The 16,541-nt window shown below is 50.8% G+C and overlaps 2 protein-coding genes across 2 annotated transcripts in view; both read right to left on the reverse strand.

The window, feature by feature from the left end:
* Positions 1-3: 3 nt before the first annotated feature.
* The window catches only part of LOC120739246 (phosphatidylinositol 4-phosphate 3-kinase C2 domain-containing subunit beta-like), an 18,564-nt gene continuing 2,026 nt past the window's right edge, over positions 4-16,541 (reverse strand). Inside the window, exons 2-12 of the mRNA XM_040040958.1 lie at positions 8,973-9,872; positions 7,198-7,298; positions 6,927-7,087; positions 6,314-6,434; positions 3,678-3,789; positions 3,492-3,571; positions 3,329-3,392; positions 2,986-3,132; positions 2,869-2,902; positions 688-883; positions 4-97 (exon numbers count right to left, since the gene is read on the reverse strand). Coding sequence (XP_039896892.1) covers positions 4-97; positions 688-883; positions 2,869-2,902; positions 2,986-3,132; positions 3,329-3,392; positions 3,492-3,571; positions 3,678-3,789; positions 6,314-6,434; positions 6,927-7,087; positions 7,198-7,298; positions 8,973-9,782 — 1,920 coding nt within the window. The 5' untranslated portion in view covers positions 9,783-9,872. The remainder of the gene's footprint in view (positions 98-687; positions 884-2,868; positions 2,903-2,985; positions 3,133-3,328; positions 3,393-3,491; positions 3,572-3,677; positions 3,790-6,313; positions 6,435-6,926; positions 7,088-7,197; positions 7,299-8,972; positions 9,873-16,541) is intronic.
* Positions 13,419-16,221, reverse strand: mkrn2 (makorin, ring finger protein, 2). The gene is made up of 7 exons (XM_040040959.1): positions 16,074-16,221; positions 14,702-14,830; positions 14,491-14,630; positions 14,281-14,415; positions 14,029-14,204; positions 13,864-13,929; positions 13,419-13,796 (listed from the first exon to the last, which is right to left on the reverse strand). The coding sequence occupies exons 1-7, from the start codon at positions 16,097-16,099 to the stop codon at positions 13,644-13,646; spliced, it is 825 nt and encodes a 274-aa protein (XP_039896893.1). The 5' UTR covers positions 16,100-16,221; the 3' UTR covers positions 13,419-13,643.

Below are 16,541 nucleotides of genomic sequence, written 5' to 3' on the forward strand. Positions count from 1 at the left end.
CAGTTATTTGCTGACCGACTGCTTGCTGGTGTGCTGCGGCGCACAAAGCTCCGCCCCTCCGTGAGTCAGTGAGCAGGACAGGAAGAAGCATTCATAACTGCGACCAATGACAGCAGGACAGGCGAGTTACTTGTGCAGCACATATTCACACCTGTCCCCAATCACAGAACCACCTGAGTTTCTTTATTCTTCTTCATTTCTGATGTTTTCATAGAAGTGTGATTTAGTCAACACGCCTCCGACCCAAGCTGTGCGTGTCTGTGTGCGTCTGCGCGTACGTGCGCATGTCTGTGTGCGTCTGTGATTGAGGAACAATTATCAACGACAATGAGAGAAGAAGAAAGGAAGCACGAAGCGCTCAGCTTCTTCCACCTGCAGGTGGAGCTGCACTCACAGGAGACCCCCCCAGCACCTCCTTCACGAGCAGATAAATCTATCCCAGAATCCTCAGAGAGCACCACCATGCCCAAAAAAACCTGGAGGTTATGCACGTAACTCGGATCCCCTGAGGTGCAGCATGAGTCCGGAGGCACTCCTTTTGTTTGCTGTTAGTTCACCTTTGGTGTGTGTGTGTGTTGTTTGGTTGTGAGCACCACTGAGTCGGCACTGTGCGACTCCTAAACCTGCAGCACTGACACAGGACGCCCCCCCTTCAGCCTGTGGGCGGGTACCTTTTGAGCTCCTTACCTGGCAGCCCACGTGATGGGGATGCGGTGGGCGGCGTAGATGTTGAAGGAGAGGACGTTGGTGATGAGGCCAGCCTCTTGGATGGGCGCCGTGCAGCAGTGGCTCTGCGGCGTTGTGTGGAAGTTGGCATTAAATGTGCTGCAGTACAGCTCCACTAGATCCAAGATGGCTGCCGTCAGCTTCTCCACCACTTTCTCTGTGAGGCGACAAAGAAGCCAGCGAACCATTAGAGCATCAGAGGAAGACAAACCGGGATCGTCACCAACTTATTAAACAGAATCAGTTCAAAGAAGTCACTCTGGTAGTGTCCTGACTGTGGGGGCGGAGTTACAGCCCACAGGTGTAGCTCTACCCCTACAACCAGCTCCGCCCCGAGGCACACCCAGGAGAGGTCAGGTGTCCAGCTGGAACACCTCAGAGAGCTGGAGGAGATGCCTGGGAGGGGAAGGCCCGCGTGACCCCAACAAAAATTAAATGTATTAAAGAAATGAATTAAATGCAATGAAGTGACAAAAATGTGAACAAATTATTTATCCATACGTTTAAGGAGAGCAGGCCTTGCAACAGAAAACCGTGCTGGACTTGGGGTCTGCAGCGCAGGTAGTTTGGGTGAAGCTGGACTTTTCTCAGACGTTTTGTTTAAAGGGGACATGAAACATAAATTTACACCATGGAGTCTGTCCCGGGCCTTTTGTCTCATTTTGATAACGTTCACTTCGACTAAGTTGTGTCTTCGTTGTGTGTAACACTCCTCCACATCACATGCTCTGTGGATAGCGCTTCCTGGTAGCTTCAGGAAGGTGTTTTTCCAAACTGTTCTGACGATCTTTGCCGGTCGATTTGGGTTCCTCTCAGCTAATGAACCACCTTCACGGCATTTCGCATCTCCCCCCGTAGAGGTGGTTCCCTGGAATCTCCGCCCTTCCCACCCGTCCCCGGTCTTGATTAGGTTGACTCGTACTCACACCCTGATTGCTGGTTAGCAGCTCCCTCGTGGGTTCTTCTCCTCCCTGGACTTGGGGTTTTATTCTCGACTGAACCTTGATTCTGGTGAGTTAAGCCCTTTTTCAGAACTCATCGCTTCGGTCATTTTTGCAAATCTCTGTGGCTCACTGGTCATGGCGGAGGTCTTGCATCCATTTTTAAAGCCACTGATATGTATGGTAGTTCTGAGTTATCACTACTTTGATGGATCTGTATTCTCCTGTGCTGTGTGCACTTGTTTATTGTTCTCCCCAGTTTAACAAAGGTTTTATTCTAGACTTGTTATCTGGGGTCAAGTTCTTGGGGATTTTAACATCCATGTTTGCTGCCCCACAAAACTCGTGTGATTTATCAGACATCATCTCTAATAACAGCCACAGACCCGAGTCGTATTTCACCATTGATTCAGTTATTAACCCGTCACACAGTTTCCAGAGTCTCCAGCTATCTGAAACCCGTTGCTGCTGTCAGGACTCGCATCCCTCCAGCTTACGATCCTCCTGTTCCCCTGTTTTCAATCACTTTGAGCCCGTTTCTCTGGGCGCTCTGGCTGAAGTAGTTTCCCGTCGTAAGCCCTCCGTGTCTCACCTCGACATTATCCCCACTCGCCTTTTCAAAGAACTCGTTGACACTCTTGCACCAAGCGTGCCATCCATTATTAACACCTCCCTTCTAACAGGAACAGCTCCAGCTGATTTCAAACATGCCACAGTGCAGCCAGTTCTCATAAAAGACTCATCTGTAACTCCCTTTGGTGTCCAAAGTCCTGGAGGAAATGGTCTTCCTTCAGCTCCAGGCTTTTCGGACTTCTGCAACACTCGACAGCTTTAAAACCTGCCTGAAGGCACATCTTTAACTTTTAGTTTCTTTGTTTCTGTCATGTCTTTGACTTTGTGGTGTTTTGTCAGTTTGCACAGGACTTGACGCTGAGCCCTGCTCTCAGACACTGACACAGGTGTAACTCCGTCAGGCTGGATTTAAGAAACAAGAGCATCAAGTTTAAAAAACAAGTTCGGCGCCATTTTCTGTCAGTACGGAGATGTGACGTCACCAGATTGGTTGGTTGGGGCCAACAGACTCACATTAGTCACTACATTACCCTCCAAAGCTTGGTGCCCCCCCAGTGCATCCTCTTAGTGTTCCCGAGGCTGCTTTTGCAGCGTTTCACAGCAGTCAGAGCTTCCTGTTAGTACGTACCTCTGTTCTCCCTGACAGCCAGCACTGATGCATCCTGGGAGGACAGATGAGAGTAACCCGTCAGTGAACAAACTCACACCCTCACCTGCTCTGAGCCTCACTGAAGCACACGTTTACCTTCAGGACTTTGGGCTGCAGGCGACAAGGGCACGCTGGGAGCTGGTTAAGGGCCGAGGTCACGTCGGGCGTCTCCACGGCAGCCAACGAGCTGCAGAGCGCCTTCACGGATTGGACGAGGCGCTCCACATGCAGAGGCAGCTCCACCTTCACAGACGACAGGACAGAGGAGGAGGCTCAGCGAGCAGCTCAGAGTCTGACTTTATGTTTTCATGAAATCTCTGATAGTCCGGATTCAGTTTAAGCTCCGCCCCTTCACATTCATGAACTCAAACCTCATCAACGTGAACACAAGACGGAGCGCAGCGCCACACATCTGTGTGTGTGTGTGTGTGTGTGTCACCTCTGACAGCAGGAAGGACTCGGCCTCGTTGTGAAATGTGTCGAGCAGCAGGGTCAGAGCCTCCCTGATCGACAGACAGATGTTATCAGTAAATCGGTCATTGATTGATCAGCTGTTGGAGGAAATCAGAGTGCCTCTGCGAGCTGCGAGCTCCGCCCCTCACCTGGTGACTGTCTGTTTGATTGGACGCTCCTGCAGCAGGATGCTGTGGTTCATGGTGGACGCCGTCTCATCGTCATCTTTCTGTAAAAGCAAAGACTCAAATCATGCAGTGGCGTGATGGCGATGGGTGACCGGGTCACACCCTGGTTTATATGCTGTGTGTGTGAGTGAGTGTGTTTACGTGTACCGTGCGGGCCAGCTCGATGCTGATGGACGATCTCTTGACGAGGCACAGCCGGACATCCCAGTCGAACTTCAGACACTGCTGAACGAACTCGAGCCCACCCAGAGTCTGCGCGCTGAGACGCACAGAAAGACACACAGTCAGACACACACAGGGCACAATACTGCTTCCTCTAAGAACCCCTCCACAATAAAAGCAGCTGGAAAAATCCACTCACTAAGTGGATTTCTGAAGCTTCGCAGACTTTGGACCCAGCCGGTTTAACAGGTGAGGTGACTGGCTCTCGTCGTATCTGAGGGAGTTTAACACCTGCAGCGTTTAGTGCGTTTAAATCAAGCTCTGGTTCGATCCCCCTCGGTGCGGTGCAGGCGTGAACACAGTAACCACACTCGGCTGCAGACCAAAACGAGCGGTTCACTCATGGTGCGAACGTGACCCGACCTGAACCAACTACCAGGAACACGTCACAAGCTGGAGCTAAAAGAGGTCCCGTAGCCACGTGTTTTTGTATTCTCACCCTGCACAGGTCTGTACAGGCTAGCAGCAAGCCGGGAAACAACCCAACTTCTCAGGTTTCTCCCACACACCTTGTTTCTGTGTTTACTTGTGCTGGTCCCGTCCCCAGACACACCTGGCCAATGAGCGGACTGAACACTGATGTGGTTTGTACTGACACATTTCCCTTTGCTTGAAGTTCACTTGGATTTTTCTCTGTGTGACAACAAACCAAACCACAGGAAGAAGGTGTGAAAACGCCCCAGAGGGTCGAAGTTTCAGCCCTCGGGCCATCGCTGGGTCACCTGTGCATGCTCCATGATATACCATTCTATGCAGACGACACACAGCTGTACTCACTGCTGCTCGACGGGTGTTAATGGTGCATGTCCCAAACTGAACTGAACAGACGAGACACAAATATTTGCTCTAACATATCTCTGATCTCAGGTCTGAAAAATCACATCGACAAACGTATTCATATCTGAAACTGGGGCTGGGTCATATCATACCGTTCACAGTGTAATGTTGGGCAACGATAAGAAAATGAAACATGGCGATAGAATATGGGTAAAACGCGCATGCGCAGTGCCGTTGTTTTCATACGCACATGGTGGAAAAATCATGGCGGTGACGCAGAATGAGAAGAGCGAAAGCGGCTCGTTGAATGAAACGGATGAACCTGAACTGGTTTGTAAAACGCTGCAGCTTCACTGGTGTGGAACTGGTTTAGCTTCCGTCCGTCAGATACACAACAAAGCACTATTTTTGGTAGCGCATGCTAGCGGGCCGTGATTATTACCATGTTGTTTGGAAAATACGGCGCACTTAAAATCAATCCTTTGATTTTTCTGAAAGTCGACAGAGCCCCTTATAACCCCGTGTGCCTTATGTATGAACTCTGGTTGTGTTTACTGACCTCGAAACGATTTTATGTGCACGGCGCTCGAAAATCTGTCAAATGTTTCAGTACGACTTTGCTGAGCTACGAAGCCGCACCACTTGATGGATTGTCGGAGCGTTACGGCTGTCGTAGGCGGAGCCTCGCGGAGTGATACGTACTGTGCTTCAACATAATATTACTGTGTTGTGTGTGTGTGTGTGTAACCTCTTTTTAAGTTTTGTGGATATTATACATGGTTATGCTGAGTTTCCACTGAAATGCCTTTTGGTTAAACTGTCAGCGAGGAATTTGCATTTGCACTGTTACATTTTTATATAACTTTATTGCACATAAAAAACAGCTGCTTGTTGAAGTGAAAATACATTGATGGGGTTTTTTGCACTAATAAAGTTGTGGAGTTGTAAAGTATTTTGTCTCGTGTCAATTATATCGTCAGTTATATCGTTATCGCAAATCTTCAAGTGTATATCGTGACAAATATTTTTGGCCATATCGCCCTGCTCTATGTGGAACTGTCCATGCAGCACACTCCAGATCAGCAGCAGCAGAGCTTCATGCACATATGAGCACGTCACGCCAGTACTGAACGCACTTCATTGGCTCAGATTACAAAGCTCTCACTGTTAAGAACCCAGCACACCTCTCAGGTAATCAGCTGCACATCTTAAACTGTCCCACAATCATATCTCAGTCTGCTGACCTGAGGTCAGTTACAGCACTGCAGCCTTAGTCCTTATAAACCAACACACGTCTGTGTGAAGCATGTTGAGTGTACTGAAACATGACGAACGAGCTGTCTCAAAGACTTCAGGACACGTGACGCCGTAAAGACACCGACAGCCAGCAGAGCGCCAGGCGGACCGACAGCTGTTCACAAGTGATAAACACTCATTGTTCCACCACAGGAAGTCCAGCCAGGCTCCGCCAGGATATCTCACACACACACACACACACACACACACACACACACACAGCTCCAGCTCTGGGTTCACACACCAACGACATCCTTGCTGTTTTAGGCAGTGTGTCTGTTTGCCTGTACAAATCCCCACAGCAGGGGTGTGTGTGTGTGTGTGTGTGTGTGTGGTCATTACTGCTGCTGGTGTAACAGCAGCCACAGCTCTGCTCTCTGTTATTATGTCTGAACCACAGACCACAGACCAGCTGGAAGAGGACGCTCCCCTACAGAGATGCTGAGTTCAGGCACGGCTCAGAGACCCCGAGGTTCTGAGGTTCTTACTTGTGGAGGAACTCGTCATGTCCGCAGACCTTCAGCAGGTAGTCGTCCACGTTCACATGGTCGAGGTCGTCCTGAGCGTAGCACAGAGTCTGGTAGATGAGCAGGTCCACGGTGGACGAACCTTGGACACACACACACACACACACACACACACACACACACACACACACACACACACACACACACACACACACACACACACACACACACACACACACACACACACGCTGCAGTATTATAAACAGGTGAAGTATAACTCTACACACGCACAGCTGGATGCCATCAGCAGGTCCTTTCAGGGTAAAATAACATCACAGCATAATTTAGCGTTTCTTGGACATAAAACAGACTTTAAGAGGACAAACTGACTGAATTCCTTTAAACCGCACTGGCAGACTTTTGAAGGGTCAGTGCTGTTCTGTTTGCTCTCCTGACCTTTAACCCCTGAGCTGACCTGATTGACCCTCCGGGGAAATAATGGCATGTCCCAGATGAATTTTAAAAAGCAAGATGGCAGCCAGCACGCCGGTCGCGTTTGGGTATTGCATATTCATACGAAGCTAACGTTTTCAGTCAGACATTTTTATCCTCACGGAAAAACCAGACGTCTTACTGTCACAGGTAAAGGTGAGCGGCTCTCTGAAGTGCTCACTGATGACCGTCACCTTCACACTGACCCCCAGGCCCTGATGGAGCTCTTCGTGGCCGACGGAGGGCGACCACACAAAGCCGGCGTTCTTTGAGCGGTCACAGCACGGGTACGCCGAGCGCAGCCTGAGGGCAAAGAGACGCAGACAGGTGAGAGGGCAGCAGGTGGAGACGCCTGCAAGGGCGAGACGGAGGATTGTGACTGAATGTGATCGTCACGGCAACAGGCTACTCACACATCCAGCGTGTGGCAGAACGCTGCCACCTCCTCGTCACGCTCCTCCGACACCTGGAAGAGCTCGTACCCGAAACCGTTCATCCTAGCGCCCAGCGACACCTGCAGGACACGCAAAGACAGCCAATCAGAGACTCTCACACACACAGTTCAGAGTGAGTGTGTGTGTGTGTGTGTGTGTGTGTGTGTGTGTGTGTGGTCGACATTAAAGCGTGGCGGGGATTGTTTTATGTTTCATTTAAACATTGACTGAAAAAACATCTGAGGCAGGAAATGAAATTGAGGCTGCAGAAAAAGAAGAAGGAGGAAGAGGAGGAGGAGGAAGAATGTGGTGATGAGTTCGTGTTTTGAGGGAAATAAAAATGCTGAAACTGAAGCGTCAGTCTGAGCACGTCCAAGCGCGGCGAAGGAAGCGTGTCAGGACGCTGCCTGCCAATCTGGTTTCAAGTTACAGCTGGTGGAACTGGTCTGACTGGGTTCCATGTGAAGGGCTGGGAATCAAACCGCAGCACTTCTCCAGAAACCATCTGAAAACCTGGACTTCCTGTCAGAAGTCCTGACAGGAAGTCCAGGTTTTCAGATGACAGGAAGTGACACAACTGAGCGCGGGGTGTTTTTTCTAAATGAAGCCGCCGCACAGCTGCAGCGTGTCTGAACACAAACACATCGACAATGATGTAAATTCAGCTTCCTGCTCTCAGAAACACGAAGGAGGCGATTAACGCCCCTCAAAGACGAACACTTCCTGTTTTCTGCTGTCGCACTCAGATTCATGTTGGCTACCGTCAGCGCCAACATTTTAGCCGCCGTCTGTCTGCAGCTCTAACCTAACAGAGCTCAGAGCAGCAGCTGGGTGCCGACAATCACGTATATTGATCCACTATTCAGCAGTGCAAGCAGCTCTACGAGGGTTTGCAGATCAGGTGTGTCTGCACGGCGCCACGTCTTCCTGAGTGCGAACCAAGCAAACTCACCCCAAACTGCCCACAAAGCACCAGAACAAACAGCAGAGAGAAGGAAGATCCGAGTGCACCGGTGACTCCTCTGTATTCAAATCTGAGGTCATCACAGCTGAAGCTTGGACCAAACCGGGCCGTCGACAGGTCGGCGAGCACGGCAGCAAATCTCCAACAGAACGACTGAACGAGCTGCTGCAGAGCTCAGAGAGCTGCGCATAAATGATGAGGTCCTGTGTTTCACATCATCTCAGGTTGTATCTGAATAACTCTACGATCTGCTGAGGACCAGATCATCTTCAAAACCAGATCAACAACAAAAGCAGAACAATTTAAGGACCCCACCTGGATCATGTTTGGTCCAGGTGGGGTCTGCTGACATCAGGAGAGACACACTCAGCCACAATCTAACCTGGCCTTCAGAGAGTGTTAAGAACCAAGTGACAAAGGTCCAGGTGAAGCCCATCAGAATCCACCCCTGACTTATTAGCTGCTGGTGGCTTTGTTGACTTTTCTGTGAGTTAATTAAACTGATCGGTTCTGATGAACTCGAGATACGTATTGGGATTCATCTCAGCTGAACTGGCTGTGTGCTTCAGTTCAGCTCGAGTTTGATTCATGTGGAAACATAGTGACACCAAGGGTGCAGCGGGACCCTCGTTACAGAAGAAGCAGCTCTTCAGAGACAGAGATGCTGCTTATAATCACACACTGCAGTATTCAACAGTGTTAGAAATGCAATCAGAAAGAAATTGTTTAAGTGGCCAATCAGAGTACAGCTCAACACAAACAGCTGACGCACGACCTCAGAGGGGCTTACCGGGTCTGCAGAGACCGGACGCTGGTTCTTGTTGCTCTTGGGAACAGCTACGTACGTCCTGGGAGGCACCTGAGGGGGGAGCGTCTTGCTGCGGGCCACGGGCTTGCCTGATTGGTCGCCGTTGGCCCTCCGACCTTGCCAGCTGTCATTTAGTCGGGACAGCGAGTCGTTGATGGTGTCATAGTTCAGGTCTCCGGAGGTCACTTTGGGCCGATCCACGTTGGGCATGAACAGGTTCACGTCCCGCGGCACGGTGGAGGGTCGGGGGGGCAGGAAGGGGTTCTCGGACACTGCCAGTGGCGGGATGGGGTTTCTTGGTGGGATGGCGGGGGGTGTGTCATCTGGAAGAGCGGGAAAACCCTTTGGCAGAAACCCTGAACTGGATCCGGGAGAGTCCCCGAGGCTGGGCACAGAAGCGTCCCTGAACTTGCAGACTTCAGAACTGTCCAGGATGTATGGGGACTCCTTGACGTAGCCACCCTGAGGGGGGAGGGCCCTGGCTGGGGCGGACTGTGGAGACTGGGACCCTCCCGCTTGGTTCAGGGAGGATTCGGACCCGGAAAGGCCCATCAGCAGGTTTCCTCCCGGCGGGGAAGGTGTGGACTGGTGGCGCTCGATGGAGGGATTGGGGGTCTTGGAGCCGGTCTGGCTGGGTCCCGTTCCGCTCTTGTCCTGTCTGAGTTTGGACAGGGCGTCGTACTCCATCTGCAGGGCCTCAGCCAGGACGATCTCCTTCTGACTGAGACCCAGAGCCTCCAGGCAGCCCCAGCCCGCCTCGCTGCTCTCCTTCTGGGTCTGAGCCGCCGACATGCCACCTCGCAGCAGAGGATGAGGAGGAGGAAGAGCTCGGTTGAAGCGCTGCTGGAAGAAGCAGTGACGTCACATGGAGCTGCTGATCAGCTGAGGACAGAGAGACAAAGAGGTGGTCAGCCAAAGCTGGACCCTGGAGCTTTATTCTGAAGGAATAAACAGGAAGTTAAGGTGAAAATATGTCGTCTTTCGCAGCATTAATCTGGTTTACGCTCATAAACATAACAAGAACAGCTGCAGCTACGGAATTCATTTGAAAACCTTACTTCGTGATGACAAAGTCGGGTGTCCGCGCCGCCGCCCGCTCGGCGGTGAAGGTCCCCAATCAGCCTTTTGGCTGAGGCCAGATAAATATCGCGCTACAGAAGGAAGTCCCTGCGCATCGTCATTTTATCAAACTGACTGAAAGTCAATGATTTAAAAACCGGACCAGCTCCAGCAGAACTGACAGGTAATCAATAATAATCAATATTCATCAGTGAGCTTTGTGTGTGTGTGTGTCAGCAGGATGATCAATAACTGACATTAATCAGAGAAATGACTGATTAAATTCTCATTTTTAATAATCGATCAATAATTTAAATATAAATGTATTTTTGATAATTGTTCAGTCTTGATAACGATTAATGAAAGCAGCTTTCATCGCCACCTCAGCCCCGCCCCCTCTGCTAACTGACAATCACTCAGATTTAAAGTGTTTCTGTAGCCACGCGGCTCTGAGGCTGGCTGATGGGAGACGTTCATCATCGCTGACGAGCTGATTGGCTGCACACACCTGAACTCGTCCAGGATGCTCAGTGCGACTGCTGCTGACCCCCCCCACCCTCCCCCAACCTCCACCCCCCGCAGAGCGAGGCCCCTTCCAGTGAGGGTGGAGAACAAAGAGCTGCTGTCACGCAGCATGTGGTTGAGGCGACACTGACACACAGTGGGGGGTGGAGGCACTGTCTGTTTCTGACTTCCAGGCTCCTCCCCCTGAAATCAACGCACGAGCTGACAAAGAGCCGCTGTGTTTGCGTACCTGGAGCATCATTAAAATGAGAAAAACCAAGACAATTGCACACGGGTGTCTCCGACCCGGCTGCAGAAATCGAGACGTTCAAGACCGGCAGACGCGTCACATGGCGTGTGTCGCTGATGCCGCGTGACATCAGCAACTGAATCAGAGCCTGGCTGCAGATCTGATTCGTTTCGTCTTCTGTGGGACAAAAAACATCCGGGTTTTCTGGGATTAAACAATCTGATCTGTGACGTCAGCTCGTCAGTGAGGAGCGGCTGAAATCTGTAGCCTGCGCTATGAGACTGGCTCCAGGTAAGGGCAGGGATAGCTCAGTAGGTAGAGTGGCGGCCCCATGATCGGAAGGTCGGGGGTTCGATTCCCCTGAACAGCTACCCTGAGGTACCCCTGAGCAAGGTACCGTCCCTACACACTGCTCCCCGGGCACCCAATGGCTGCCCACTGCTTCACTGAGTGAATGGGTTAAATGCAGAGAGGGATTTTCCCCACGGGGACCAATAAAGTACACTTTCTTCTTCTTTCTTCTTCTAAAGGTGCGTCTGTGTGCGTGCTCAGATGGACTTTTGTACTTTCTGTGGGCGCCAGCAGGTGAGATAAAAGCTGCTGATTCGTCACAGGTAATAAAGTTCAGACGTGTGCCGATCGGCTGAAGATGAAACTGAACGCAGTTCCTGTTTTTTCCTTTTTCTCGGTTAGACTACAAAGAATAAACGAACACAGTCGCTGACATGTTTCACCTGCTCGTTAGTTCAGAGTCAGCGTTATAAACTGACGTCATCTTCATCTCATCTGTCGTCACAGCTCGTCTTCATCACGGTCTGTGCGAGTGTCGTCAGCACGTTAAATCGTGAACTGTGACTGCAGATGCGTGCGACTCGTCCGGACCACACGCACGCTTTAACCTAAGTGTGCCCTACATGTTATGCAGCCACCTGTCACCAGGCGGAGTCACAGCCCTGACGTTGCTACAGAAATGTGTGATAACACGCGATTAATCTGAGGCTGAATTTATCGCTGGTTACTCTGAAGGTGAAGAAGCGAGACGGTGGATATGACCTTCGCTGAAGGGTGGGTGGGCTCTCCCAGAGATGGGGCAAGGAGGCCGCTGCTCCTCCTCATCAAGGCGGTCACCTCGTCGGCGAGGGGCTCTGAGCGCAGGTTTTCACACTTGTCGCTGACTGAAGAAGTCACCTGATGATGATGAAATGCTTCACTGAAAACGTCCAGATGAACAGAATCAACTTTTTAGGCCTTCCTCACCTGGATGACTGAGCAAAGCCTGATACGGTTTGCTCTCCATACATAATCTCCTCATTCTAAAAGCTGTATTAAAGTTTTGTTACAGAATAAAAATAAGATTGTGGGGCGATCGTGGCTCAAGAGTTGGGAGTTCGTCTTGTAATCGGAAGGTTGCCGGTTCGAGCCCCGGCTCTGACAGTCTCGGTCGTTGTGTCCTCGGGCAAGACACTTCACCCGTTGCCTACTGGTGGTGGTCAGAGGGCCCGGTGGCGCCAGTGTCCGGCAGCCTCGCCTCTGTCAGTGCGCCCCAGGGTGGCTGTGGCTACACTGTAGCTGCCATCACCTGTGTGTGGATGGGTGTGTAAAGCGCTTTGGGGTCCTTAGGGACGAGTGAAAGTGCTATACAAATACAGGCCATTTAAGAGGAATAAAAAAATAAAAAAAAAGAGAGGAGATGACAGTGTTGACCTCACAGGTTCAGGGCTCTAAGCAACAAGTGTGACAAAACCATGAATCATTAATCAATGCTCAATCAGGTGGATCAAGACTACTTATATTTATACGTCTTATCCGGTTTCTTTATCGATGTTTGCTGTAAACAGAAAAGGTTTCACCAGTTACAGGCCTGCCCCGGTAATGACGTCATAGCCACATATTTTGTTTGCAACTGTGAAAGCGTTTGCTGCACAGAAACACGAGCCCATCAACTGTGAAAATACACACTTTAGTTCAAGTTAATCATAACTGTAAGAGAGGTGTGGGTGACGTCATAGCGGACCCTGAACCTGTTAGTTTGCTAGCGGACAAACTGCGCAGACTCAGCGGAAAACAGGTGGCAGGTGTGATGACAGCGGAGCTGACTGTAATGAGTCCAAACATCTGAGCAGCAGATGCACCGTTACAGCGAGTCCTACAAAACTCCATTCAAAATACACGGGTTTTAACATCTTTCCCAGCGAGGGGCTCGGACCCGCGCAGTACTGCGGCGCCGTCAGTAACATCCGGTCACCAGCATCCTGCAGCCTGCGGGCCCCTGTAAACACGCCGGGCCTCTGCTGATGGGGGCTTTGATGGGGGCTTTTGGGGGGTTCCACCCACATCGCGCCGCGGAGGGCGGTGGCGAGCACCCGCTCTGATTCTTAGTGGTAAACACCAACCTCCGACTACAGCGACCACCCACGCGGACCAAACACAGGCCGAATGACCCAAAACCCGAACACAGATCCCGGGTCAGGGCCCAGAAGCAGCCCAGGTCCACAAGGACGAGAATCGGCTTATTTTTGGAGGTTTTCCAACAGAGTTTGGTTGAAGCTCCTCTCCGAAGAAAGACGTCCGGTGAAGCAAAGGGACCGGCCGCTGCCACAGCCAAATACCTACCTGTATGATTTAGGTGAAGTTTAAATGTTTATGAGAGGAAATTATTATTCAGCAGACTTTTGTATTATATTTGCTCTTTGACTCAGGGAAGGGTCCTAACGAGAGTGAAACAAAGTAAAGCCCCAATCAGATCTCACGAGACACCATCAGTCTTGGTTTCCCCCCAGTATACAGAGACCCAGTCCCTGACCCTGGTGCCTGACCCCTGACCTGGTCCTGTCGGATTCTTACTTGATGATCTTGTTGTGGAAGTTTCGGGTGCAGCGCCACTTTCGGATGCAGGACAGACAGAAGATGTGATTGCAGGAGGACAGGATGCCGAACCGGCGCTCTGACGGGTTCGCCTTCTGCACCACCACGTCCATACAGATGGAGCACACCTGAACAACAGGTAACTAATTAAGGCCGGTCACCAAGACAACCAATCCCAAAACAAATCAAACCCACCTTGTCATTGCTGAGCTGGGCCGCAAACGCCTTCTCCATGTCGGCCTCGAAGGCCAGCAGACACATCTGCAGACAGACACGAGATCATTTACAGCTGCAGCACATCTGTGTGCGCTCACACTGACGAACGCAAAGAGGTCACTGAAACGCCATGAGCATGCACACCTTCTCGTGCGCTCTCCTCTGCTCGGGGTCCTGGGGGTGGAGCACCTGCAGGCCGCACACCTCGCACAGGTCGCCGTGGAGATACGTACAACTGTCCTCATAGAAACAGCGGCCGCCGGCAGCGTAGGGACACAGCTGGGGGAGGTCCGGGTAGGCCCCGCCCCCTGGAGGAGGAGCTGCAGAGAGCACGGGTAAACATCTTCACGTGCTACCAATAAGAGCCAATCAAATGTGAGGATTCTCAAGTCTTACCTCGTTCCTGCGCCGAGGCGTCTAGACCCGCCCTGATGGCATCCACGTATGAATGCGGAGATGCAGTCGCTGCTGCTGTGACCTCTGACCCCGAGTTGTCTGATGGGCCCCTGAACACGTCTTCGACGCCCAGCACTGAGAAAACACAGAGGGGGCGGGGTTACCTGCAATCATTATCGTGACTCTGTAAGAGCTTCATCGTCTCCTCACCTCTGTCTCTCAGCACCAGCGTCTTCTTGGCTCCGCCTCTGCCAGACCTACTTGCCCCTCCTCCTCCTCTTCCTCCCCCTGTCAGGTCCTCTGAAGTTCCGCTCCCTCCTCCTCTGGATGACAGCCTGATGTGATCATACCTGCAGCACAAACAGGAAGTGAAATGAGTCACAGTGATGCAAACGTAGGTGAGAGGTAGGCAGGGCCTTACCTGCAGCGCTCTCCGTAGGCACACGCCCCTCTCTGGTAAAACTTGCAGATGGTGGAGGGTTTGCTGGTACTCGGGTCGTGGGAGAAGAGACAGCGGTTGCCTTCCCTGCACACGCCGTGGAGGAAGTACCTGAAACGCAGCACACCTGTGAGCCACAAGACCTGCTACTCTAGTGAAATCACTCTCGCAGTTTAACCTGTTACCTCAGTTTACTGTGTGTTTACTTCACATTCTGACCAATCAGGATCCTATTCTACCCGCCCAGGTGTTTCAGACCCCAGGGTGACACAGAGAGGACATCTCTTTGTTGGACGGATGAATATTTGATGGGAGAGGTGTCAAACTCTTTGACTTTTATAAGACTTTATTTTTTACTTTTATTTAAATAACTTTCAAAACAAAGTTTTTAACTTGTAGTTTTGTACACATGCTACATTTTTCATCTTTTCATCATTCTGTTTGTGTTTTGATTCATCAAAGATCTTACAGAGGCCACGCCCCCTTTGATTGAGTTTAAACAGGTGAGTTCTAAAAACATTCTCCTCCTGTGCCCTTATAATTGTCTCTGACTTGTGATATGAACCCCAGATAAACTGTTAAAGCCTTCTCCAGTATTGAAAAGTGCGTCATCTGCATACAGTGACACTTTTCCTTCTCATCCCACTCTTTTACGTCCTCTTTATTCTGTAACAAAAGTTTAATATAGGTGTTACAAAGGGGGAAATTATCTCTAGAGGCCAGAACAGTTTGTGTGTTAGGCTGTAAACATGTTTATTTCTGCTGTAAAGTTTTAACATGTCAGTCTGTGGGGAGTGAGTCACTGCTGCCCCTGCTGGACACCAGGGGAACTGCAGTTGCAGTCTCAGCGGCTTCTGATTGGCTGTTTGACAGTTTGTTTCCCTCCCACCTCCTGTAACCTACCAACTACCTGAGAGCGCTCAGACTCGGACCAGCTTCCGGTGTTCCTGTGCTTGTTATTGAAGTTTCACGCCATCAGCGGCCGCCTTCATTTTCGCAGGAGGGAACGTTCACGTGACCCCGAGGTGAGCCTCGGGGCGGAGTCTGCCCTCTGATTTAAAGCTGCAGCTCTTTACGTGACTTTAAATCAGAAGTATCGATCCTGGAGAAGCTGATTAGTCTCAGCTTTCACTTAAACACACCTGGAATCACTGATTACTAATCGATCAGTTAGAGTTAGAGGCACACGCGCTGACGAGGACAGGCGAGTGCGGAGCTAAGAGCTAAAAACATTAGCACGAGGCTAACAGTCCACGGACATCCGGGTCACACCAGCGCGACACCCGACGACACTCAGACAGATCAGACACACACACACAGACACACAAACGCCCGCGCACGCACGCACCCTCACCTGCAGGTCACCTGTTTGGTGCTCATCTTCCCCGCGGACCTTCAACAACTGCTCCGAGCTGTCGCCGCGGTGCGCCGCTTAAACCGCTCCGACGGAGAGCGGCGGGCACAGCAATAAGGTTCCACTTCCTCCGGAAGTACGAACCCGTGGAAAGCGTCTCTTTTAACACAATAATCACAACACAATCAGTTTTTTTTGTTATTTTGCAAGTGGGATTTTTGAAAAGCTGGAATGTGAAGGTCTCTGTGTGTTCGGTAATAAAATAGAGCTGAAAGTGTTTGAGTGTTTTCAGTTATAGTTTCTTTGCCAGGGTCTGTCGCTGCTTCTTCTCTTCTTCTTTTTCGTGCTCTTCATGTCGTCATATAAACTGGTGGTGGTGTTACCACAGCAGAGAAGTTTCCAACATGCGTCATGTTTGCAGTGTTTTCATTTAGTAAGTAAATAAAGTTAATTCATAATTTCCGTTTC

Source organism: Simochromis diagramma, unplaced genomic scaffold (genome assembly GCF_900408965.1).
Source record: "Simochromis diagramma unplaced genomic scaffold, fSimDia1.1 OVJJ01000296.1, whole genome shotgun sequence".
NCBI lineage: Eukaryota > Metazoa > Chordata > Actinopteri > Cichliformes > Cichlidae > Simochromis > Simochromis diagramma.

Coding starts and splice junctions, on each gene's coding strand:
- mkrn2 (XM_040040959.1), bottom strand. CDS start 16,099: ATGAGCACCAAACAGGTGACCTGCAG. Junction 14,416..14,490: donor GCTGGTGCTGAGAGACAGAG/GTGAGGAGACGA, acceptor GTGTTTTCTCAG/TGCTGGGCGTCGAAGACGTG. Junction 13,930..14,028: donor AGAGGAGAGCGCACGAGAAG/GTGTGCATGCTC, acceptor GTCTGTCTGCAG/ATGTGTCTGCTGGCCTTCGA.